Source organism: Drosophila tropicalis, unplaced genomic scaffold (genome assembly GCF_018151085.1).
Source record: "Drosophila tropicalis isolate 14030-0801.00 unplaced genomic scaffold, ASM1815108v1 contig_158, whole genome shotgun sequence".
In the NCBI taxonomy this organism is placed as follows: domain Eukaryota; kingdom Metazoa; phylum Arthropoda; class Insecta; order Diptera; family Drosophilidae; genus Drosophila; species Drosophila tropicalis.
The window spans coordinates 3,567,956-3,592,489 of record NW_027172602.1 but is presented as its reverse complement, the minus strand read 5'-3'; the positions used below and the strand labels follow the sequence as shown (position 1 = coordinate 3,592,489).

Here is a 24,534-nt window from a genome sequence, read left to right as displayed (position 1 = left end):
AAAGTTGCAAAAAACTTTACCAATTTGTACAATATTTACATAATTCTTGAACTCAGAAAAAAACCATAATGCTAAATAAGTTTTGTTAATTATTTTAAGAAACCCTTTTAATAACTGATACATATATCAGGATGTTGTATTTGTTAAGCTTCTTAACGAGAGGAGGATAAGTATGAAAGGAAAGTAAATTGATATATAAAATTTTGTATTAATTATATATGAATACTTAATTTTATTTTGTTGGACAAGTCGATCTTAGGAAATTTATCTGAAAGATTTTGTTTTATATATGTTTGTATGTATGTATGTATGTATGGTGTATATATGTATGTATGGTTGAGTCCAATTCCAATTCCTGATCTCAAACGTTTACGAACTTTGAATGAAGAAATCGATGAAAATTAGAAACTACAATGATGAGAAAGAGACACCAAGGCATAAGGAATTCATTGATTACGGATCTAGATGCCAAATTGTGTTGGACAGCAGCGGGTAATTCCCCTAGAAAAATAAAATAAATTCGATCATTACCAATTTTTACTACATTTATGTGTATGCATGTTATATTTACCTGTTAAAACTTGTACTTGAACAATTACCGTAAATAATCGTCCAAGGGAACATGAATAGTTTCCACTGTCGGCTAGTTTAGCATCTGGTATTGAAATTCGACAAGTCAACCATTTATCAGACATGCTGGTAATAAAAATGAATACATAAATAGAATCCAATCTCAATCTCAATGTGCATGTATCAGAATAAATTAATTACGTATATCGTTTATTGGTCAGTGCTTGCAGTGCTTCCTCATCCTTGGCCCATGTTATAAAATTATCCAAGTGCTTTTCAAACTCTTGACTAGACACCTTTTGTTGAGTCTGATCTCGATTGCCAAGATTATTAAGTTCAGTTTTAATATAGGCCATCATTGTGTCATTAATGGCCGATGATTTGAGTATATTGTAGCTTTCTTTTTGAAAAAAATTCCTTGATATTTGACACTGAAGATCAACTGTACTACCCGATTTATAATAACGATCGCCAACATCTCGTTCATGCTCATCAATAATACGCAGTGGTGGCTCTGTTAAACAATACATTAAGTGACTCTACTTGGCGTATGTGTAATGCAAATTGTCTTACCTAATATAGTGAGATTTGTAGTAAATACTCTCGGCGGATGCGTAGAAACCTGACACATATAGATGCCAGCATCTTCACGATGTGTTGGATTAATCAATAGACGCCAATTGTTTGGATATTGAAATTTGACCCGGATACGTGGATCGCCACTATACGTAACATTACCCACTGTAAGCAGGGATACTTTCTCTGTGGTGCGTCGAACCCACATAACCTGGAAGAGGAAGACAAAGGAAGAATACATATTAGTCCAGGTTTTGCATTTGCTTTTGTGTCATTGAAACCATTTTGAAAGGATGTGCTTAGCTCGTGTGTTCAAACCAACGTTCAACAAGCTACCAATACGATTACAATTCAAAGTTGTGGCAGATACATACAGCTTACAATTACGTGGAAAGGGGTTTATAGTGCGTATTGTGTCTGAAATATGATTGATAGCTGATATTCGATGTCATGTGATACGTCCTTTATTAGTGAAATCTATCCCTAGGCATAGATGTGCAAATTGCTTTAGCTTACAAAGTGCATAAGCTAAAGCTTCAAACTTACCGTCTTGTCTTTCAGCATTCCGACACGACAATTGAGAACTGCTTCGGTGAATAGATGGACAGCGGCCACTAGATTCTCACCGCCCGACAATGCCGATGATGCCGATGATGATGAGGATAAGGATGATGATGATGATGATGATGACGCCGTATTGTGGGGCTCCTCAAAAAATGGACCCCAGTGATGCTCATGATGATGTTTGCTGCGAAACGTTCGCGGACGTTCCGTATCATGGGTGGAGGAACCTAAAGTAAATACAACACAGATAGAACATTGTGTCGATTAAACTAATTGCATTTGGTTTCAAGTTCAACTTTAGTAGAACAATTTACTCTTCTCTATCTTTTTCAGTCTCCCACCCACTTTGACCACTTGACTTACCCCCAACGGTTGTCCAATGGTTTCGGGTGCGTGTGGAATCGATGGGTTGCTTGTTGGTGCTCCAAACACTTTTGGGCGTTGCCGCCGCCGTTGCTGCCGTTGCTGATGTTGCTGATGTTGTTTTTGCTGTTGTTGATAGCCCAGTTGGGCTGGTAATTAAATTTTTGATTGGCGTACTCGGGCTATAGCTAATCTCATTGCTCCTGCTGTCGACGGAGGGTATCGTTGTTTCTGCTGGCATCTGATGGTTATGGGATGCGTGAAGGGTTGGCTTCGCAGTGGATGCCGATGAAATCGTTTTAGTTGTATTTTGGTCATCAAAATATAAATTATTATTCTCAGTGCTGTTGCTTTTATTCGGTTGTACACTTGAAGCTGCTGTCGATGTGGTTATACCAATTGATGTTGGTCCGCCTGCCAAAAATTATATGCAAATTACAAACATATGTATATAAAAACTATCAACTAAATTTATTCGAATGTTAAACACTAAACACATTCTTGAGCACTTTTTCAACTGACAGAGAGATTAAGTTCTTGATTATTATGTTAATGCACAACTAAAGGTTTTTAAAATAACTAACTGAACACTGAAGTGTCTGCCTCGCGTAACTAAGCTATTTGGTTTTTTTCTTAGTCAGCTTAATCGATTTGTTTCCAAAGAACATACAATTTATCGCCTAATCAATATGTCTTCATATGTAATTGATTTGTTTTGCCATTTAGATGGATTCCATTTCACTAGTTTCATGAGCCATTAATAAAATTTGCCCACCAAGAATGCAATTTGTACATTTTCTTCTATTCAGATTACGCATACGACATGTTGTCCCCTATGTGTTGCCTATAATCCAAGTTCGTTTTAAAGATTTCTTTTTCAATCAATGTCGATTTGCTGTTTGCATTGAATTTCACATTTAATATTAAATACATTATTATGTAATGTGAGTAAATTTTATATCCATAACCCTGACAAAAGAACTAACTCATTAAATCATTAATTATTCCATTTAATAATTCATTTTAATGCATTTAACCAAACAACTCATAACAATTGCCTACAATATATTTAAAAAAAAACGAAACAAAAATGGGAGAACAACAGAAAACAAAACGCACAGTGGATAATATTAAAATATAATTCTCTCTAAAATCCATTTTTGTCATTTTGTATCATAAGATGAAAACTGTTTTTGGCATTCATAAATTTTCAATGCGTTTGCTTCTCACTAAAGTTAATCCGAAAATGAAAGTCATGTGTATATGTACATACATACATATGTATGCTCATTAAGGTGTCCCACTTAATTGATTTCAAAAAAAAAAAACACTATATCCTATCATCAAGGGAGAAAAAGCTCTTTTTAAATTCATACATTAAACTGCCTTTGATATGTATATATACCAATGGCAATCACTCATATTAGCTCTTTAGTGCACACATTGGCCAATTCAGTTTTGTGCAAATCGCTTGACCTCATTTAAGGCAAAGGGGACAGATGGATCGGACCGAATTGGATGAATAGATAGATCTCGGTGAGTCTTTTGTCCCTTCCTAAACTGGCAAACAACTCAAAGGAAAGAGAAACAAGTAATATTATATCTAAATTTGTAGGCACATCAGGAATGATTTTTGTCGATACTACTTTGCATTTAAATATTTAGAGAATTGATTTGTAAAAAGAAAAGAAAAAATGGTAGAAGAAAATGTCGCTTGTTATTAATTGAGATAATTTTGTACTTACACAAGACACAAGCAAATTGTGATCCAATTATGGAGATAACAGCAAATAGCCGTATTAGGCTCAGGCTTCTGAGGGGCAAATGAGGCAGCGGCACTGTTTGGCGTCCTTGAGACGTGTCTAATGCTGTTGCTGATGCTGATGATGTTGTTGATGTTGTTGTTGAGCTATATACTATTGAACGCCTCATCCTTTGCACGGAACGACGTGACTTTTTAATTCTGGTCGATAGAAATCAGAAACCTTCATTTTATTCCCACAAAACCAAAGAAGGATGTAAACCCAAACAAAACGCAGTCGACTGTGAGAGAGAGAGAGAAGGGAGAGAGAGAGATAAAGAGAGAATATGAGAAATGTTTGGTATGGTAAAGTAGTCTTCTTCGGTTTCTTTTTCTCTTCTCTCTTGTTTAGTTAAGTTTTCATTCTTTTTTTTGTCTCTGGAAAATACAAAACGGAAAAGCAAAGTTAAGTAAAAGGGAAATTTTAATTTTCTACAAACAACACAAAAATTTTTTGATGGCCTCAACTAAATCTATCTCTTTTGCTTTCCCCCTCCCTTTGCTGCTGCTGCTGCTAGTGTCTTTTTTGTCTATCTCTGTCACACTTCTGAGTCTTAAAGAGTTTTGAGCTGGCCTGGTCTGAGTAAGTTGCCTTGCGGCATCATCATGGTAGTTTATGGTGCTATCTGCTGAGTTTTTTTGTTTTCTTTTCTTGTTGTTGTTGTTCTTTCAAATACCCTTTCCCAAAGTTACACTATAATTTGGCACTCATTGAGAATTGGGATGAGAAAAAAGATTGATCCAAATCTTTTCACATAAACTAAAATCTTAATGTTTTGTTTAATTCGAATCTGAAGTCAGCATTATAAACTCATTTCATTTATTTAGGGTATAGAAAGTACGTTGCTTGTGAAAATTATTTGTGTACTCTTTTTTTTTTTTACTTTTATTCTATGCTTTGTTTTCTTTCTTGGCTTTGTTTTTGTGGGCGTTGCTGCTCTTTGCCTTGCCTTGACATAATCACCGTAATAAATATTATATTAGTCTACGTACATATACACATACATATATATATAAATATATATATATACATTGTATATATTGTATGATTCTTCTTTCACTTTTTGTTACTGATTATTTTTTGCTTCCTTTTTTATTCTCTCTGTTTGACTGTTTGTTTGTTTACTTGCCGTTTTATCTGGTTCTGATTTTGTTATGCCAGTTAAAAATAATTAAACGTTATATTACAAAAAAAAAAAAAAAAAAAAAAATACCAAAGAACAACGAGATTAAAGTTGGACATCTCTTCAGATGCATATGTTTGTATGTATGTATGTATATGTATGTACATTTATTTATATTAAAGGTTCGAGATTCCTACATGACACGCAGGCAATAAAAGTAAAATTATGTTTGCCTTACTCCCAACTGCCAACTCCCAGGCAGAGGACAGCACACACCATACTCCTTAAGGCATCATCATTAAAATTTCTCTGCCCCTCCTTTGGAATACCCTTCAACTTGTTGGGCATACTAGGCAATGGCAACAAAGAATTTGTTAACAAATAATTGCATTGGGGATCATCTGTGAGGCCAATGACATTTCAAAAGTTTTGCATTTGTTTCAAAAAGCAGTTTGTTCACTATGCATTGCATACATTAAGGCGCATACATATGTCCTGACTGGAAATTGAGAATATTTAGCATTCTCGATTAAATAATACATGTTTTAAATTCGTAAGAGGCTTATATGTATGGTTCGAGAGCATCTCTAATACCAGCATGGAATGGGCAAACAAAGAAAAAGGAAATTCTCTATCGCTTCACTTAGGATTTTGGTTCACGAAATTTCTGATTTGAGCAGTAGTCAAATGTGTGTGTGTGTGTGTGTGTGTGTGTGGAGGGGGATCCAAAGGTATATAAAAACTTGGGAGTGACAAAGTTAGCATCCGGAATGTTTTAACTACCAACACACACACACATTTACATCTACATATACAATACGTGTGCAGTTGAAACATTTTGGCATTTCACCTTCATCATGTTGCGTTCCCCAGTAGGTACTAATTCATTCCGTTTCCGTTTTCACGCACATCCCCCCTCTAAACCCACCCCATTCCAGCGCCCCCACCACCTTTTGAAGGCGCCCCTCTACGCCTGCACCTCTTCGACGGCCATGTGTCACAGCAGTTACTCCCAAAATCCAAGAACCACAGGCTTTACCCGGCCTCTTCACTTTTTTTTTTTTTGGTGTTTTTTTTTTTGTTGTTTGTGTCGTTTTTTGTTTCATCTGCAACTGCCTTTTAGCCAAGGGCTGAAGCTCAAGGAGCCAGGGAATGTCTGTCACGTCTTTGTGCCGCGTTTTGTATTTTTTTCTTGTTGTTGTTGTTGTATGAATGTATGTGTTTGCTTCTTTTTTGCTTTCGTATTTTGTTTGCCCTTCATCATTTGCCTCTTTCACCTGGCTTTGCTAACTAGCTCTTAACGCTTTAGCTTAGCGGGGTAGCAACAGCTACTATTGCTGCTCCTCCAAATGTTACCGCTGGTACCGCTCCATCTTCATCTCCATCTCTATCTCTGCACCTGCTGTGGGCCATTGGGCATGGGGCATAGAACGGGCCCAATGGTTAAGAGGAAAGCAAAACGTGCTTTGTGTTAGATTTTTGTTTATTTTTGTTGTTCTCTGTGTGTGAGCGCATTAACTCTTGTACACACACATACATATATATATATATTTTTCCTTCCACCTTTTGCCGAACCCCCCGCTGTGTTCATTACTTCCAAAAAAAAAAAAAAAAATTCCTCTGCTTTATATTCAGATTAAAAAAGTTCTTGGTTTGACATTTCCCTGTGCTTATGTTAATTTTCTGTTTCTTCAAATTATTTAAAGCGAAATCCTTTTAAGTCGCAAAAGAAAACGAAAATATTCATGTACACATACCAACATATGAAAATTGCTTTATAAGAATTATAATTCTGATTCTGATTTACTTCTAATTCAGTCAACAGAATGTGCCTTCAGGAGGATCTTCACTACCTTTCGAGTAGTCCAGTTAACCTTTGATAACAAGAATCTCCATAAAAGTTTGCCTTTTTAGTATCAATTGCAGGTGGCAATCAATTTGATTTTTATAGACCTTGATCGAAATTTAATATTGATGGATACGTTCGTCATAAAAGTGGGCTTACACATGTGAATTGTCCATTATACGAAACCTTTACCAGATACATCCGTTTCATACAAACATACTTGTATGTACATATGTATTTGCCTTTGGCCACATAAAATTGCATGGCTTAAATTGGCTTAAAGTTAAAAGTGCCATAAAAATGTTCAAGACATGTTGAGTGTTGTCTTGTCAACTCACGAGAACTAGTTGAGAATTACAACGTTAAGCGAAGAGTATGGAAAGCATAGAATAATCCAGCAGCAGATTCTTTCAGTTAGTTTAGTTAGTCGATGTTAGTAACCATAAAGACAAGCCTACTTATCCAAAAGATTTCTATTCATCGTATAGAAATTATTCAAATTAATTCTTCATTGCCTTTACAGTCTCTTATCTAGTTTGTGTTTAGTCATGTTCTTTTTCTAAAATGCCATTGATACACTTGAATTGAATGTAAAAGGAAAAGTCATGGACTTAACAACTGACATTTGATATGCAATTTTTCTTTTAAAATTCTGTTACCAGTTGCCCTTTGGTATGATTTAATCATTCCTAATCGCTCTTGTTTTCCATCACAGACATACACACGCACACTCACACACATACAAGCACCTCAGGTGCTTCAACACACACAAAAGCAGGTGTGAATTTATATGGACTTTCTCTTAAATCATCAAGATTTACATTTTTCACATGCCACTCACACACACACACACACACACTCAAAAACTCAGGCTTGTTTTTTTTTTTTTGTGTTTCACATCCTTTTGCTTTTTGTGTCCGTTACATCCTTTGCATTCGGAAAATGAATGGAAATGCCTTAATAAATAAACGATTTTCATTTCTTTTTTCAGCCTCTCTTCTTCTTCCTTGCCTATAATTGCAATTGCTTGCAGTTATTTTATGCTAAATTGATTGATGTCTGGAATTCAAAGTGAATTACAAATTACAAAACATATTGCCCTTAAAATCCAAAAAATTGCTCTTTGAATGATTTATTATTTATAGTTTGAAATGCACAAATAATAGTTAAAATTCCATTGCTTATTTCAAAATAATAAATATTATTTAGACTATGCAATCTAAACGCTTCGATAAAAACAATGGAACAAAAAAAAAAAAAAAAACATTTTTAAGCTTGTTTAACTTTTGGAGAAGATTTCTATTTTGAAATGTATTCAAAATTCAAACTTAATAGAGTTAGGAAGTGAATCTGAGAAGACTCTTAAATGATCTAATTTATTGCATTCCATCTAAAATTAATATGGAATGATAATGGTTAATATTAGAGTGTTTAAACATAAAACTAAAGAAAGCAAATTTCACAACTTTATGGAATGGAATGATTTTGACAGTTACTTGACTTTTGGATCAACTTATTCCCCTTTTAATAGTTGACTTGTAAAACTTTTGTAAAGTTACCAAGAAAACAGGAAAAAATTAAGGCAAAAAACGAAACCAAACTTTCATTGTCACACTTACCCACACTTAAATGGATGGGTTGTAAAGTAAAATTCAATATTCCATTTAGTATGTTGAAATATAACAGGTATATATTATTTATAGTATGCACATTTTTGTTTCACATCAACACTTTTTGGCCACAAAAGGAACAAAAACAGAAAAAAATAACACGACACACAAAAGTAAATATGAAAAGTTTATTTACTTTTCTAAATTAAAACATTTGTTGATTCATTTAGTTTAAGTATTCCGTTAACGTCTAATATGCGGCTATTTCAAAGGACCACGAAAGTAAGGACGACGACGTCGAATAACAACGGCAACGACAACGACAACGACAACGACGACACTGGCGACGATGACTACCAACTATGAAGTTAGTTCTGTGTTTCTTTTATTTGATTATTTTTGTGTTGTTGTTGTTGTTGGGAATACGTTTTATTCTTGCGTACTCTTGGGCCAGCACGTGGGCATCGCTTATCCTTGAAAACAGTAATGAACTGTCGTCGTCGTTGGCACAAAAATTACAGAGACATCGTCGAAGCATCCTTCGAACTGAACAGAACTCGTTGAGTGAAAAGAATCACTCGTTAGCTCACTCACTCACTCACTCACTCATTCGCTCTAAGACGAATAACTCTCTCTCTATTCACCACACTCAATGGTTCCTCTTTTGAGGGTTGTCCCAAAAAAGCTCACCAATGATGAGCTTTTTTTGTGCAGAAATACGAAAGGATTCTCCAACTATGAAAAGATTTTTCAAAAATTACAAGTTGAAATAATACAAATGGAACTAGTTCCAAGTCGTTTTATCTTGCCGATCTGCTGGAAAGTAGTTAAAAAAGCAAAAATTCATTCATTATGGATCGTATGTAGGTAAATGGGTTTGTTTTTCGCACGTAAGTAAACAACAGATGTTGTTTTCTTTGAGCCAACAATGGCTACTCAATTCCCAAGGCCTATAAATAGAGCACCATCTGATGTTGTCGCCTGACTTATGATGATAAAATTGACGGCACTACTGGCACTAGTAGCGACCCTTCTAGCCTCCGTTGGGGCCCAGAACTATTGTGATCCCGAACTATGTCCAGGTGGTCTGCGTCATGTTGCCTGTGGTAGTAGTGGCGTAAGTGTCTTATTGTCAATTCTACAACAACAAAACATATATGCTTAAATTTTGAAATAGCGCTTTGTCAGCGGTTGCAGTGGCCAATTTGTGGCCATCAATTCGTATATTCCATTAATACTACAACTTCACAATGAGAGACGCAATCAAATTGCCAGCGGCGGTTTGGGTGGTTTCCCATCAGCCGTGCATATGGGCACCATGACATGGGATCCAACTCTGGCCCAGTTGGCCGCCTACAATACCCTGCAATGTCGAATGGCCCATGATGAGTGCCGGAATACGAACACCTATCGCTATGCCGGACAGAATCTTAGTGTTCTCTTTACACGGAGTGGAGATATTAATGATTTTCTGCGTCAACGGATTGCGGCGTGGTTCGATGAAAATCGGTATGCCACCAGTGCCGATATAGAGAACTATCAAACGCGTGGCGGACCGTAAGCTAAACTCTTAAAATCAATGCAAAGGCTTAGTGTCAAATGGGGGGCTTATTTCGCTTCAGGGCCATCGGTCACTTTACCACGATGGTTAATGAGCGGAACAATCGTGTGGGATGTGCCATTGCCCGTTACACTGATGCCAATAATGGGCAGGGCACTCTCCTTGCCTGCAATTATGCGGTCACGAATGTCATCAATAATCCAGTCTATCGTGCAGGTTCACCGCCAGCCTCGGAGTGTTCAACGGGCAGGAATCCAACATATCCCAATCTCTGTTCGGAGAACGAGAGTTACAACTATAATCAATGGTCGGGCTAACCAAAGTTCAAGAAGTCCCGCCATGGTGATTCATTTTTGAATATCGTATTTGGGTAAAGTTTCTATTTTTCAACTTTAGTTTACACTTTATAAGAAATTCCCAAGGAATATATATAAAGAAAAACAAAACCGTTTCAACTTTTAGTACATTTTTCCTTTTTTTTATGGGACACGAAACTTTTGTATATCGTAAGGACATTCTGAACCAAGTTGCTTTTTCCTTTCGGTCTGAATGGATAAGCTTTGAAGGCTTTTACTCCAAATTCCAACTTCCAAAACACTAAAAAGTCAGAATAAAACTGGTTTCAAACCTTATTTAGTTAGTTTGCTTAGCAATTCCCAAAAACTTTTCTCCTGGTACCATGGTAAATCCTTAGAATATCCTTTCATAATTTTTAGTGTGAAACTTGCTAAGAAATTTCTTTTTTTAGAAAATCCTTTCATAAGTGTGAAACTTTCTAAGAAATTTCCAAAAACATTTCCCATGGTAAATTTTGTTAAAATTTTCCTTGATATTTCCAGAGGAATTTAACGTATTATAGGTTTGAAGCAATGGAGAAAGTTCCTCAAAAGTTTGGACTGACTTCCTTCGTGCTTTAGGCTTTAATCAGAAAAAGGCTTTTGGACTTGGCTGAAAGCTTGTCCTTTCCGAGCCAAAAAAAAAACACAAGAAAGAAGTTAATTTATCCTCAATTTACATATATATATATATTATTTAGTACTCTAACCATTTTGGGGGATGATGAAATCCTTCTCGTTGTACATACATATAAATGTACATACATACATCTACATACATACATACGTAGACATTTGGACAAGTATTGAAAATAAGAAAATATAATTGGCATTATGATCCCTTGTTCTACAACTCGTCAGTTGTTTGAACAATGCGACTTATTATGGGAATATCTTCGACTTTGGTACTATTTGCCAAGGATTCTTGATTCAGTTGACTATGCACATAATCCGAACGAAATTTATCCCATTTGCGTGTCTTAATAAAGTCCGAAAAGAGTGCCTCACGCGATGGTATATTGCAATTGATATAGAAGCGTTGACGTTGCCAGATATTACCCGGATTCTGTCGCTCCTCGAATAGCCAGAAACGTGGAAGGATAAGGCATTGGACAGTGGTGCGAGCCATTATCACACGATGATCCATTTTCTCGCCCAAACCGAAAATGCCGCCATACGTCAGCGAGCCAATATCAATGAAATGTGTTTCAAATTGATCTCTTCTGGGCATCGATGTTGTCTTCTTGGGCTTGGCCATAACACTGTCACTCGATGTGGTAGAGAAGCGGCTGCCGCTGGATGATGTTGTAGGGATTTCTGAGTCGGCAAAACCAACCCCAGGTTGCTGTTCCCACTCAGGTTCAGGTTCATTCCTAGTACTATCAGTTTCAATTATTCGCTCATACTCATCATCATCATCGTCGTCATCATCATCATCAGCACCTACTCTTTCCCCATAACTGTACTCATCTTCGTCTAGATAATCAAACTGCTGGTCATCACCTCCAAGGGCTTTATGCATGGCATTAAATACATTCGATTGACGTTTCTTTTTATTTTCAGTAGGCTCATCCACTGGTTTTAGCCACATGTCGCAGGCTCGTTCGATTTCTCTGAATGTCATCTTACGTAACTAATGTATTCCAAATACATAAATTCAAAGCAAATGTCCTTTACGCCTATGACAATGTCTCTGTACTTACTGTTTTACTCTTTTTATCCATATTATCAGAAGATGAGCTGGATTGCATAGCTTTAGTGGCATCATGCTTGGTCACCGGTTTCACAGACATTCGCATATGTTTTTTGGCCTCTTCCGATAATACATTGTCGACACTTTCACGTCGGGAAACACTAGTCAATTCGAATTGCTTCTCTCGTCCAATATAAGTGATCTAAGGAACCATCCATTAGTGGGTACACTCTCAAAACTCACACACACTCTCCTCCTCACCTTCATATAAAGACACTGGAGCATGGCACATTCGCCGCTTAAAACGAAATATACATAACTCATGAATCCTTTATCCTCTGTATATATAGTTTCCAATGGATCGAATTGCTGAATACTTCCATATTTGCAAGCATTTACTATCTGGCAAAGACAAGGACCCCCACAAAACCATTCAAGAGTTAAGATACTGAAACTAGGAGTTAACCTAATTCATTTACAACCTGCTCATCATTGAAATAATTGAAATAATCCAAAGCCCTCAGAGCTGTCTTCTTTTCTGCCCACTGTTTCAATAGATAGGGCTTCAGAAGTCGATTGTAATCGCTTTCATAAACCGCCAAAAGTTCACAATTGGCTGTTAAAGAACGAAAATACCAATATAAATAAAAATTAAGTCATTTATATCCCTAGATAAACCTACATGTGGCTGTATAGGTATTTGTTCTGGGAGCATCTTCAAATAGATCCACATCGCCTATGCAATCTCCTGGTCCAAAAAGTGACTCTGTTTTCGCCTCGTACTTCTTGGTTATTCTATTCAATATATTCTTTGACATTTCAACTTCGCCATTGATTATGAAATACAATGTTATGGGATAATCACCCTCCTTCATTATATTGCGTCCAGAATTGACAGCCATAAATGTAACAAATGGCACAAGACGAGCTCGTATTTTCTGCAAAAAACTCAATGACTAACGTTAGCCAGGGAAGAGAGAGAACAGAAGACTCTCTCTTACCGGTGGTAATTTATTAAAACATTCAAGATTGGCCACTATTGAGCACAGTTTCTTTCTGTCTTCCACTGTGCGTGCGAAATGTGGAGTACGCAAAAGAGATTTCTCCTTAAAAATTCAAAGAAAATTATTATTAGAAATTATTTTCAAAATATGAAATACTATTCATCCCCTTCTTCCTGGTAAGGACATTATCTTATACCCATATGTATATGTATGTGTGTGTTGAGGATTCTTTTCTGTGTTGGACTTTATATTAAAAGTATGTGGGAGATTCCTTTCGCCCTTTTAATCTATCTTATGTAGATGGCCAAGTCAAATGGAAGCGACTTGTTCCCAAAGAAAGTAATTTGATATTGTTAATAACTTTTGGGAAACATTTTGTCGACGATTCAAAAAAAATATGTTTAAGCCAATAACAATTGATGTGGTTTATCTTATCTAATTTGTAGGAGGCTTGTTTTGTGTCCTGCCTATTTTCTTTCCCATCCTGTAGAGGGACTACTTAAGGACTTGCTTACAGAAATATAGAGTATTGCATATATAGAATCTGATACTTACCGCCATGGTCATCATGCCGACTTTCCGCTTCTGACGTACCAACATGGCAACGTTTCGCTTCACATTTAACGAGAGGCCAGATTCGTCATTGGCCTCATTCAGCCAACGCATATTGAGAACTACGGTTCTAACCAATCTCTTGAAACGCTGTCTGGCCTGCTTCCTCAACTCACCGTCAATACCTTCTCGATTGCGTTTCGACATTTATTGGCTTGGTGCTATCATATATGTATGTATAATACTCCTTCTGTATCCACAATTACGGATAATAATTTATTGGTCTATTTTGTTTTGATCTAATGATTCGTTTGTTGTTCGTATGTACATGTGTAATCAAATATAAAATCTATACATGTGTATACATTTTTGTTAGATATCCAGATGTTATATATATTTCACTTGGCCTACTTGGAATCAATCAATCCATCAATATGAGGGTGCCATTACACATAACTGAATGGGGCACTTAGGTGTAGGTATTGTAAGTACATTATTTCATTGGCAGAGCGTGAAAGTTGCAAAATGAACCAAAAACTAGGAGAAAAAAAAGATTATATATATGGGTATATATATTTTATTGTGAGGTTAATTAAGCAGCAGCAACAGCAGATGTTCACTATAAAACGCAACATTTGTTAATCTTAATTCATTTTTATATCTTTCATTGTGACCTCTTTTTATATCCACTCCAAAAAGGGGGGGTAATTAGATTTTGGCATAACGTTTGCATCAGTTTAAGCCAGTTTCAATATTCAATTTTTAAATGTAATCTTAATTTATTTAGAACTCATAAAGCAGGTAGATCATGTGTCTGCGATTCTAGTTTGAGTTGATAAAAGTAACTTCTAATTTGGTTGTACTCGAATCAGTGGAAGTTATCGAAAGATTTGAACTTAGAGAACTTTGTAAGGGAACTCACAGTTGGACATTAAGAGTTCACATAGACACTGAAGGGTATATTAGTTATGGCGTGTCAAAATCCACTTACACACACGATATGTTTTCGCATGGTTGTTACTTGGTTGTTTTGGTGGATCGTCTGGCTATGATTTGGGTTTACTATGAGGCTTCAAAAGCAAAAAGAGATTGACTTTTGCATAATTAAGCCATCTAAAGTGGTTTGCCAATTTGGTGCGAAAATCTGCATAATAATAATAAAACCCGAAAACCGGTTCGACTGACCACAACAAAACAAAGAAAAAAAAAAATTCGCCAAGAAAATTTTTGATTTTGATTGCTTTGTTATACTCTGCTTTCAATTGGAGGGCATTTCTGACCCCATAAAGTTGAGACGAGTCAATGTAATCCCTCAGCATTTCATTTATCCGTATCAAGATGTTAGCTCAGTTCCTTGGGAACTAGGTATAAGATGAACGATTTGTTTAATTAACATGAAGTGAATGGATAACTTGAGGGGTAAGACCAGATTTCAAGCCCTGCAGGGTATACCAATGTCAGTTTTGTTTTCGGTTTTCTTTTTGGCTGTTTTGATATGCTTCAAATGAATCAGCTGATCTAGTGATCTACAGCTGATTAACTAGCGGTACCCTCAGGTCAACACCAACACAAACAACAACAGCAACACACCATCTCGAACTCGAATTTCGAATGTCACTTTGGATATAAATAGGTGCCCTCTGGGCAGTTGTAACTAAGTTTGAACTTCATCCAACAAGCGCATTAAATTAACCCTAGCACAACCGACAACAAAAATGAAGGTGATCTTGGACCCCCGAATTTAACCTTTTTCGGCAACTTAAGTGTTAATATTTCTAAATACATTCCTTGGTTTCCAATAGCTTTTTGTTTGCCTTATTGCCTGTGTGAGCCTGGCCCAAGCTGGATTTATTGGAGGCGGCAGTTCAGGTGGTTGGTCATCCGGAGGCGGTGGCGGTTCGGGCGGCTGGTCATCAGGCGGCGGCGGCGGCTCCATTTCAGTGGGAGCACCCACCATTGTTAAGGTGATCAGTCAAGAGGATGAAGGCCATGGATATGGTGGTCATGGTGGATACGAGTACGGACATGGCCATGGGCATGCAGCAGCCGAGGAGGTGAAAATCATCAAGGTGATTAGCGAAGATGGAGGCCACTCTGACGGTTTCGCTGGTGGCTACTCCGGTGGTTACTCTGGCGGCTATTCCGGTGGCTACTCTGGCGGCCACTCTGATGGTGGCATCAACATTGTCAAGGTTATCCATGAGGAGAGCGCTCCCATCGAGTTGGGTCACCACGATCATCATCATCATCATGAACATGAACATCATGGGCATCACAACGAAGAAGTGAAAATCATCAAACTGATTAGCTCTGGTGATGATCATTCCCATTACAGTGGCGGCAACGGTGGTGGCTGGTCCTCCTCCGGTGGTTGGGCATCTGGCGGTGCCAGCGCTGGCTGGGATTAAGTTCCATATAGGCTTTTGGCTCAACTCATTTGTTATTGTTGTCGGATTGAGTCATTTGGCCTTGCTGAGATGTTGTTATTAATAGTTTATATAATTAATATACTTTAAAAAAAAAAAAAAAAAAACCCAAAAACTAAACAAATTGGTTCTTTGTTTTCAAAAGACCTGGACCTAAACCTGGACCATCACTTTTATCTCGCCATAAGCATAAGCAGAGAGCAGTTCAAGTCTGTCAATCGATTGTTCTATACCCTTGTTTAGTTAACCCTTTCGATTCAAAGATACATGAGACCAATTCTTTGCTATATGCTCATGATCATCTTTGCTCTTCCCTCATGATCATCTCAATTATCTTTGGAAAACCGTGCAGACCTTAGGTCGTGGCCCAAGCGTTGACCCAAATGTATATACCTTCACTTTTAGAGTATAAAACAATCGCATCATAAGTAGTCGGGGATTTTTCCGTTCAAGCTCAAGGCCATGATTGAGCATTAAATGCTATCGACGGGGTAACAATTTTGTTAACAATTAATCAGGTTTCTGTTGTTGGTTTCATCTTCATCTGTCGCTGTGGCATTTCAAACATAATTTCTATGGAAAGATTGTAACAGACCATTGAAAATATTTTGCCAACAGATCAATAAGTAAATGTTAATCGAATGCTCTCACAATTTCCAAATGATTCCGTTTGGTTAAGTGGTTGATACAAGCCACAGTTTATTTAAAGACAGTATTATTGGATATGGTTCTTGAAACGACTATCCGATCAGGGTGAAGACCTTTAAGTATCCAGAAATCGAATGGGAAATACAACCGTAGATAATGACAAAACAAATGAACCTTGCTAAACATAATCAAAACTATATTCATTTTTTAAACATAATACTTGGGAGATGGATATTTTTAATTTCCCAAAACGATTTCACATCCTAAAGGGATTGATTTCAGATTCCAAAAACATGGGATCTTTGGATTCAGCAGGGCCATTTGTCATTATATCTTTCTGATCTGAAGAAGTTCTCTCACCTGTTGGACTTAAAAGTTTTTCATCTTATAATGTAAAAATGGAAATTAATTATTCATTATGATTTTCAATCATTACATTCAAATGAAATTGATTGACCTTAAATTTCTTGTCATTTTAAGAGAAGAGAAAGAGAAATTGCAAAAATGTTGACCTGTCTTTGTCAAAGGAAATGACTTTCAGAGTCTTGTATTAACCTTACTTATAACTTTAAATGGTAGACTTGGTTTAAGTGCGAAATATGATTTAGTATATACTTAGATTTTAGTAATTTAGTAGTAATTTGGTGAAAGGCGACACATCTTATATGTATATACATATATTTCGTATACCATTAAATTTATGGACCTTCATATGTTTGGCTAATTGTTGTTGTCATTCGGTTTCAAGTAGAAGTTGGGCTCCCTCATGCATATTCAGTAGGGTAGCTCGAATTGCATTAGTTAAATTTTGATACGATTATAACTCATTTGGCAGCTGGCTCTTTGGCTCTTTGGCTGGCTGTTTGGTTGGTCAGTTGGTCATTTGGTCTGGACTGACGACTAAGTTACATAAATAATTTTACGCCCAATCTGAGATGAGATGGTAAAAACACAAAAACAAAAAAAAAAAAAAAAAACATAATGATGTTGTCTATATAAGGATGAAGAAACAAAAACAAAACGAAAGAAACCCTTTCTAGTGAACAAAATTGTTGGTTTTCGTGACTGTCTGTCCATTTGTCTTTCTGTCTGTCTTTCTGTCTGTATGTGCGGCTATTTCACACGCTTCCGCAATGGAAGAGTTTGAAATAATTAACGTGCCGCATAAGATTCAAATTCGAAAATTTATGTGTCATCTATCAAGCGGCATAAAGTGAAGGTTGCCTTGGAAATGGAGCCAACAATTAATAAGCTAGAAAAACAACATGAAATCTAGTTGAAATACAAATTTTAAAGAAAAACCAAAACCAGCTATGCCCCCCAAACCCCCTTCTTGCCCCACAGTGACCCCTTAGAGCGATATATTAAATATATTGTTTTTGCTGGGTTTTCCTTTTCGGCGGGGGCAAATGTTAATGGGCTGGCATCAATCGCGATTGCGATTGGAGTTTCACAGGTTTCAAAGTGGAAAACGATCTCGAATTGTGTATTGGGAGCATTGCCGCCGCTTAGGGCTTTTGTTATGTTGGCTTCAAGCTGTTTTTTTTTCTCCTTTTTTTTTATGTTTTTTCATCGCTTGTTTCATTTTTGATATATTGCATAATGCTAACTAATAAAATAAGCTGGCAAGTTGTTTCTTTTATAGGGAGGTGGGCTACCTGTTGTCGGAGGGGGAGGCAGGTGGTTGTGGGGGGGGGATTAACATTGGTGCCATAATCAAAGAAGAGAAGAAAATTAAATAATTAAATATATTAAGTCAGTCCCTGTTTCATTCGTTTTAGAATTAGAATTATCTATACATTTTTTTTTTAATAAATTGCAGCAAATTTGTTGTTTATTTAATTCGTTAGCAATATCTATATGTTAATGATATCGGAAGTATTTGAATTTTCAGTCTGAACGCTGTGGATGGCAACACTTTAAAGTCGAATATCTTACACTCTATATGGTTGAGTGTTAGTTGGAGATAGTTAAAGATAGAAGTATTTTAAAAAGTTATCAAAGTAGAGTGACAAATTTAAAAATTTTCCATTTTTAGAGCTAAAAGTTAAATACATACATACATCATAGGCAGTTGTATGGCCCCTTAAAGTATGCAATATGCAATATGATATTCATTGTTTTCAACAGATTTATAACCTTTTCGTATCAATCAAAAATGTTTGCTTTTAAGATTGTTATTGACACACAGTACATTCTAAAAGTTCTTTGAATGCTTCGAGAGACGCATTTCTGGACTGCCTTTTGTATACTTTCCCCCATTTTAACAGCCCCAGATCAGGAACTTTAATTACTTTCAGTACTTATCTATGATTACTCGTATTCGAACACAACAAATTCGTTGATCCATATCCAATTGACTAAGTAAATGACTAAATTGTCACAAAAACACCTCAGAATCAATACATGGAGTTTCAGTGCCGGATTAGGCATATAGCAGGATTAGCAAATGCCTCTCGGAGAGCTCTGTTCAATGATTTTTCATCACCAACAAGTTGATTCCATGTTCTGAGCGAAATGGGATAAAAATTTACAAAAATTTAATTTAAAAATTTCTGCAAATTCTTAAAAACTCTTAACGATAAATGATTGTGATTAAATATCAATCAAATTGATGTATACATTTTTGAAATCGGTTAGAAATTGGCTAAATTATAAGATGCCAAAAATTTAGGTTCTTTAAAATTCTCAGTTTATATTCATGTCGTAACTTTCACTATATAATAATTTGCCTTATGACCCTATAAAGTTATAAGTATTTAGGTTAGAGTAATAATAGTAGAGTATTAATAGTAGTAAGAGTATTTATCATTCTCTAATGTCGCATAACTGATGTCAATATATGTTACTTTCAATATCATAAAGTTAACTTTGAATTCGTTTATATAGCATTCTATATACCAATTGAGACATTGTGTAGAGGAAGAGGAAGCGAATGATAAACTATCAATAACACTTTCACATCATTTTGCACCACTGTGCGAAAGTGTTAGAGGCAAGGGCGGGTTTGCCAAATGCAATGATAATGCTGTTAATGCTGTTGCTGTTGTTGTTGCTGCTGGTGATGATGATGATCATGATAATGATAATGATAATGATGATGATGATGGCATAATCCGACTAGAGCATCGCGTGGACAAGCAATTAGACTGGCCCATACATTAGCATGGACTGTTAGCCACAAACAGTCTTCGGGCAGGGCCGATCATTTTGAATCGGGTTTTCGCGACTGGCCCATAAAAGCAACAGCGGCCCCAGAGCAAAGTCACAGTCGAAGTTCGTCTCTGGTCGTGGTCCAAGCTTAATTCACGTCAAGAGAAGGCCAACATGAAGGTGCGTTCAGTTCGAAACACTCGTGTCATGTGGAATAGCCAAGACCTATCCCAACATTGGATTTTCTTTGTTTTTTTTTTTTTTTTTTTCGTTGTGGCTATCGCGATAGATGCAATTAGTGAAAAAAGTGTGACTGATGTTTTCATATTTTTCTCATATTTTTCCGAACTAAAGGTATTCGTTTGTTTGCTCGCCGTCTGCAGCATGGCTCAGGCTGGATTTTTGGGTGGCGGTGGAGCCGTTAGTTCCGGCTGGTCATCAGGAGGAGGCGGTGGTGGCGGAGGCTGGTCATCAGGCGGTGGATATGGCGGTGGCGGCGGCTACGGAGGCGGTGGTTATGGCGGCGGTGCCAGTACCGTCAAGGTTGTTAAAGTCATCTCCGACTCGGGAGCCGGAGGATATGGAGGCGGCGGCTATAGCGGCGGCGGCGGTGGTGGCGGCTGGTCATCCGGCGGTGGCTATAGTGGCGGCTCTTCTGGCTGGTCCTCTGGCGGAGGCGGTGGTGGTGGTTATGGCGGCGGTGGTGGCTATGGAGGTGGCGGCTCTAGCATCAAAATCATCAAAGTCATCTCCGATGGCGGACATGGAAGCAGCGGCGGCTACGGCGGCGGCTATGGCGGTGGTCACGGAGGTGGCTACAGCGGTGGTTATGGCGGTGGCTATAGCGGCGGCTACTCTTCCGGTGGCGGTCATGGCGGTTACGGTTCCGGTGGTTCCGTCAAAATCGTCAAAGTCATCTCCGATGGCGGCCATGGCGGTAGCGGCGGCGGCGGCGGCGGTGGTTGGGCCCCTCAAGGCGGTTGGGCTCAGAGCGGCTGGTAAATTGGCCATCCGAATGAACCTATGCAAAATTATCCCTTAACATTCCACTCCACTCCCTGCAATTGTAAATACTCATCCCGAAACCAATAAAAACTGTCTACAAAAATCCATTCAATATGCATTTTGGTTTCGAAATCGACTCACAATCTCCATGATGTAATGAACCCGCCTCCACCTTCCACTTATCTACATATATCATTTGCCACTGTTTGGCAGGTGTCATTTGGGGGGTCTTCCTGAATGAGTTGACAGATTATTGATTTGGAAATCCGGCCTCAGTTGATTGAAGTTGCGTGGCAAACATAACACTCAATCGCCCCGATGGATGGATTCGGTTCATCAGATTTCCCATTAAAAGTTAGACAATTCGAAAGTTGTGTTAAATAAATCATTATACTAACCAAATGTTAAGACTTTTCACTAATTTTTGCACTTCCTAAATACTAAAAGACCTCTTGACTCTAGGTCAAGGCTGCATTTTGATAAAACAGAACCTTTGACTAGTATATGCATTAGTTTAGTTAGTATGCTAACTGCCCAAGCAGTTTCATATTAATTTTTAAAGCTTCTTTCCAAACCGCCCAAAAAGAAAATCTTAGACATTTTATTTCAATTTTTCATTTATTGAATTTTAATATTATTTTGCATTTTTAATTTCATTTTTTGTTTTTCAATTCTGGTTTAGTTTTCTTCATTTTTTTTTTATATATATATATTTTTTTTTTTGTTTAAAACATTTTTATTAGTTGCATATTGTATCGATCGCATTATTTACTAAGTTAACATGGATTTTAGTTTTGTTTTTTTTTTTTTAATTTTCATTTCGGTTTATTTTTTTGGGTAGATGAATTATTTGGTTTGGTTTGTTTTTTTAATTTTTCAAATTTGTTCTTCGTGTGTATTAGTTATTGTGTGTGTGTTTGTGTGAGAGTTTTTTTTTTTATTTTTGCTTTTAGCCTTTTTATATTTGCAATATAGTTTAAGGTGTTTTCTAATTGTTTTGTTCTTCTTCATGTATGTGTGTGTGTGTGTGTGTGTGTGTGTAAAGTTTTTAATTTTCTAATTGCATAAATACATATTTTTTTATTCATGTTTTAGTTTTTCTTCGTTCTTGATATTCGTAAATTATTATTATAATTTTTGGTTTTATTTCTTTTTGGTTTTTTTTTTTTTTGCTCATTACATTTTGCAATATTTTGGTTTTGGGCTTTGATTTTGTGTGCCTTTGTCTTTTGTCTTTGTCTTTTTGTTTAAAACATAGTCTGTTTCATTTGTTGTTTGTTCTGTTTTCATTATTATAGTACTTACAACCATATGCTTTCAATTACGACTATTTATTTGCTGTTTTGCTGTTTGCTGTCGATTTGTGAATTGATTCATGAATGCATTCGCCAATGGGATTGATTGAATGGGTTTAAACAATTGAGTGGGGGGCATTGTTCTTATGTGTTATGTTTATTGTCCTAGACCATGGGAAAAACGAGTGTTTCATTTGTACACTTTTCTTCTGTTGCATCCTCAACATTTTCAGTCAATTCAACGGAAGTCAGGAGGTCAAATTAAAAACACAAATCGATTCACATTACAAATAGTAAGTATACCAAAAAATAAAATAAATTGGTTATCGAAAAATTCTAGTAAATCATTTGTGACGGACGGAGTGTAAACTTCTCTCTTTGAGAAAATCTTCAACTTCCATGCAAGACGTTTTGACTTGATCAATGATATTCGTTCAATTCTAACTTAACTTGGCTTGGTAGATAGTAAAACTATGTGAAATGATTGCCAGTTAACTATATCTTCGGAATGGAATTGACAATATATGCAAGACAATTAGTTATCTCTCCCTCAAAATGGTAATATGAACGTAAAGAGAAAGATAATTGAGATTAGATTAGATTAGAAATGAATATAAAAAGGTTATATCTGAAATATATAACCCAATTTCTTATTTTGACTGCAAAATGTTAAGATGCAATAAAGAAAAATCAAGAAAAAAACGTCCAAGAAACGTTTTCTCAATGTGGCTTTAAGTTTGCAAAGTTGGGAAAAGAGAGTGGAGAGAGAAAATTTGAAGGAGTTAGTCGTGTCACATTGAGAAAATTATTCTTGGGCTTAGGAAAGAAAATAAGAAAACTAGAAACTTCAAATGTATTGTGGATATATATATGTATATATTCAATTGACAATTGATTTGTTGATAATGAATTTGTTTGCTTTAGTAAACGATTAATAACTATTTTTATTCATTAAGCTTTCACATAAACACTTATTGTGTGTGTGTGTTGTGTGTGTGTGTGTGTTTGTAAGTAGTTGTTAAATAGTTCGATTTGATTTTCTTTATATAATCCATTCGTTTTGGCTCCTACTGTATGCTATATCTATTTATACATCTCAATTTTCCTTTGATCCTGTTTAGAATAAACTTTTACGAAATTCGAGAAATTTGAAAGGACTAATGAAGATAGTTGTTTTGTAATTTTGACTTTCCATTCCTATTCATGTATGTATGTATATATATATGTATGTATGTATGTATGTATGTATGTGTGTATATAGGTAAAGAGGGATTAAGTCCAAAGCTGTTTCTTAACACTTAAATGGGCTTTTTGTGTTTTCTATCTACAATATAATAATAATAATATATTTTTCTATTAATGTATTCAACTTAAATACCAGTTCTGTATGTGTATGTGTGTGTGTGTGTGTTAGGGTGTGTTTCTGAATGAATTGTTTATTTTATTTTATTTAGAAACCGAATAAAGTTGAGGTGTCCATCATTGGCTTTGATGTTGAAGTAAATGGTTAGAGCCCTTGGTTCACAAGTAACATAGGGACATAAAGGATCTAAAAAGGATTTACCGATCATACTTATATTCTTGTTTTTGGTTTGATTTTGTTTTCGTTTGCTGCCCTATTGTCAAAATGATATACACGTATTTATTATATATATATTTAGTTTAGTTTTTTTTTCCCCAGCGATTGTCATTGTCCATGATAAATCGCATTTTCGTAGTTTTCAGCCTCCAAAAAATGATGATTCACAATTATTATTAGTATTCAGTTTTGTCAATTGTAAGGAAAACCAAAAGAAGTTGAATGAAAAATGTTGAAAATTCTCGCCTTGGAATTTTCTTTGCTTTGTTTCTGATTTTGATTTCGATTGTTTTAAAAGAATCATTTAAGGGTCTAACTAACTAAATGTCAATTTAAGTTTTTTTTTTTTTTTTGGTGTTGTGCAATTTGCTAAAAATTCGAATTTCTGTTGTAAAACTTTTTGATATTTTATTAATTTTTGTTGTTTGTTTTTTCTTTTCGCATTTGAAACCATTGGCATTTAATTATTTATTTTGTCTTTGTTTGTTTTAGTTTAGTTTATTGTGATAAATTTCCTTTTTGGCTAAGAAATAAAAAGGCTTATCAAAAAATTCCTTCACTTAACTTAAGTGAAACACAAAAAAGAAGAAGAAAAAGTAATTCAAAATTTTTGGAAAAATGCGGAAAAAGAAAAGAAAAGTTTTGGCAAATGCTACAAGGAAAAAATTACCCTTTAGTTCTTGTTGATTTTTGTAGTTTCTCTTCTTAATTCTCTTAATGCTATTTATTTATTTTGTTTTTTTTAAATTGAATTTTGATTTGTTGTTGTTGTTGGTTTTGTCGTAAGGATTTAAGGTTTTTCATTTAACTTTTGTTTTGTTTTTTTTTT

General features: G+C 36.0%; 5 protein-coding genes across 5 annotated transcripts; 3 read left to right on the top strand and 2 right to left on the bottom strand.

Annotated features, from left to right (window-relative positions):
* Positions 1-167: 167 nt before the first annotated feature.
* dpr18 (defective proboscis extension response 18) lies at positions 168-8,920 on the bottom strand. The gene is made up of 8 exons (XM_068303038.1): positions 8,464-8,920; positions 3,819-4,116; positions 2,074-2,487; positions 1,693-1,937; positions 1,144-1,357; positions 772-1,084; positions 572-696; positions 168-501 (listed from the first exon to the last, which is right to left on the bottom strand). Exons 2-8 carry the CDS (start codon positions 4,003-4,005, stop codon positions 362-364), a joined length of 1,638 nt encoding a protein of 545 aa, XP_068159139.1. The 5' UTR covers positions 4,006-4,116; positions 8,464-8,920; the 3' UTR covers positions 168-361.
* Positions 8,921-9,445: 525 nt separating this feature from the next.
* Positions 9,446-10,332, top strand: LOC137583467 (venom allergen-1). Its single transcript, XM_068298518.1, has 3 exons — positions 9,446-9,571; positions 9,632-10,011; positions 10,077-10,332. Exons 1-3 carry the CDS (start codon positions 9,446-9,448, stop codon positions 10,330-10,332), a joined length of 762 nt encoding a protein of 253 aa, XP_068154619.1.
* Positions 10,333-11,010: 678 nt separating this feature from the next.
* On the bottom strand, positions 11,011-13,973 carry LOC137586821 (uncharacterized). The gene is made up of 7 exons (XM_068302988.1): positions 13,603-13,973; positions 13,045-13,149; positions 12,726-12,981; positions 12,526-12,659; positions 12,305-12,445; positions 12,054-12,245; positions 11,011-11,983 (listed from the first exon to the last, which is right to left on the bottom strand). The coding sequence occupies exons 1-7, from the start codon at positions 13,804-13,806 to the stop codon at positions 11,198-11,200; spliced, it is 1,818 nt and encodes a 605-aa protein (XP_068159089.1). The 5' UTR covers positions 13,807-13,973; the 3' UTR covers positions 11,011-11,197.
* A 1,341-nt stretch (positions 13,974-15,314) lies between these two features.
* LOC137583447 (loricrin-like) lies at positions 15,315-16,007 on the top strand. The gene is made up of 3 exons (XM_068298486.1): positions 15,315-15,320; positions 15,402-15,772; positions 15,929-16,007. Exons 1-3 carry the CDS (start codon positions 15,315-15,317, stop codon positions 16,005-16,007), a joined length of 456 nt encoding a protein of 151 aa, XP_068154587.1.
* A 3,951-nt stretch (positions 16,008-19,958) lies between these two features.
* LOC137587227 (ctenidin-1-like) lies at positions 19,959-20,828 on the top strand. Its single transcript, XM_068303551.1, has 3 exons — positions 19,959-20,006; positions 20,181-20,670; positions 20,779-20,828. The coding sequence occupies exons 1-3, from the start codon at positions 20,001-20,003 to the stop codon at positions 20,826-20,828; spliced, it is 546 nt and encodes a 181-aa protein (XP_068159652.1). The 5' UTR covers positions 19,959-20,000.
* Positions 20,829-24,534: the final 3,706 nt, after the last annotated feature.

Coding starts and splice junctions, on each gene's coding strand:
- dpr18 (XM_068303038.1), bottom strand. CDS start 4,005: ATGAGGCGTTCAATAGTATATAGCTCAACAACAACATCAACAACATCA. Junction 1,358..1,692: donor GAATGCTGAAAGACAAGACG/GTAAGTTTGAAG, acceptor TTCCTCTTCCAG/GTTATGTGGGTTCGACGCAC. Junction 502..571: donor TCAAGTACAAGTTTTAACAG/GTAAATATAACA, acceptor TTATTTTTCTAG/GGGAATTACCCGCTGCTGTC.
- LOC137583467 (XM_068298518.1), top strand. CDS start 9,446: ATGATAAAATTGACGGCACTACTGGCACTAGTAGCGACCCTTCTAGCC. Junction 9,572..9,631: donor TTGCCTGTGGTAGTAGTGGC/GTAAGTGTCTTA, acceptor ATTTTGAAATAG/CGCTTTGTCAGCGGTTGCAG. Junction 10,012..10,076: donor TATCAAACGCGTGGCGGACC/GTAAGCTAAACT, acceptor ATTTCGCTTCAG/GGCCATCGGTCACTTTACCA.
- LOC137586821 (XM_068302988.1), bottom strand. CDS start 13,806: ATGTCGAAACGCAATCGAGAAGGTATTGACGGTGAGTTGAGGAAGCAG. Junction 13,150..13,602: donor TCGGCATGATGACCATGGCG/GTAAGTATCAGA, acceptor TGAATTTTTAAG/GAGAAATCTCTTTTGCGTAC. Junction 12,446..12,525: donor ATTATTTCAATGATGAGCAG/GTTGTAAATGAA, acceptor TGTCTTTGCCAG/ATAGTAAATGCTTGCAAATA.
- LOC137583447 (XM_068298486.1), top strand. Junction 15,773..15,928: donor TCTGGCGGCCACTCTGATGG/TGGCATCAACAT, acceptor TGATCATTCCCA/TTACAGTGGCGGCAACGGTG.
- LOC137587227 (XM_068303551.1), top strand. Junction 20,671..20,778: donor TGGTTATGGCGGTGGCTATA/GCGGCGGCTACT, acceptor GCGGCGGCGGCG/GCGGCGGTGGTTGGGCCCCT.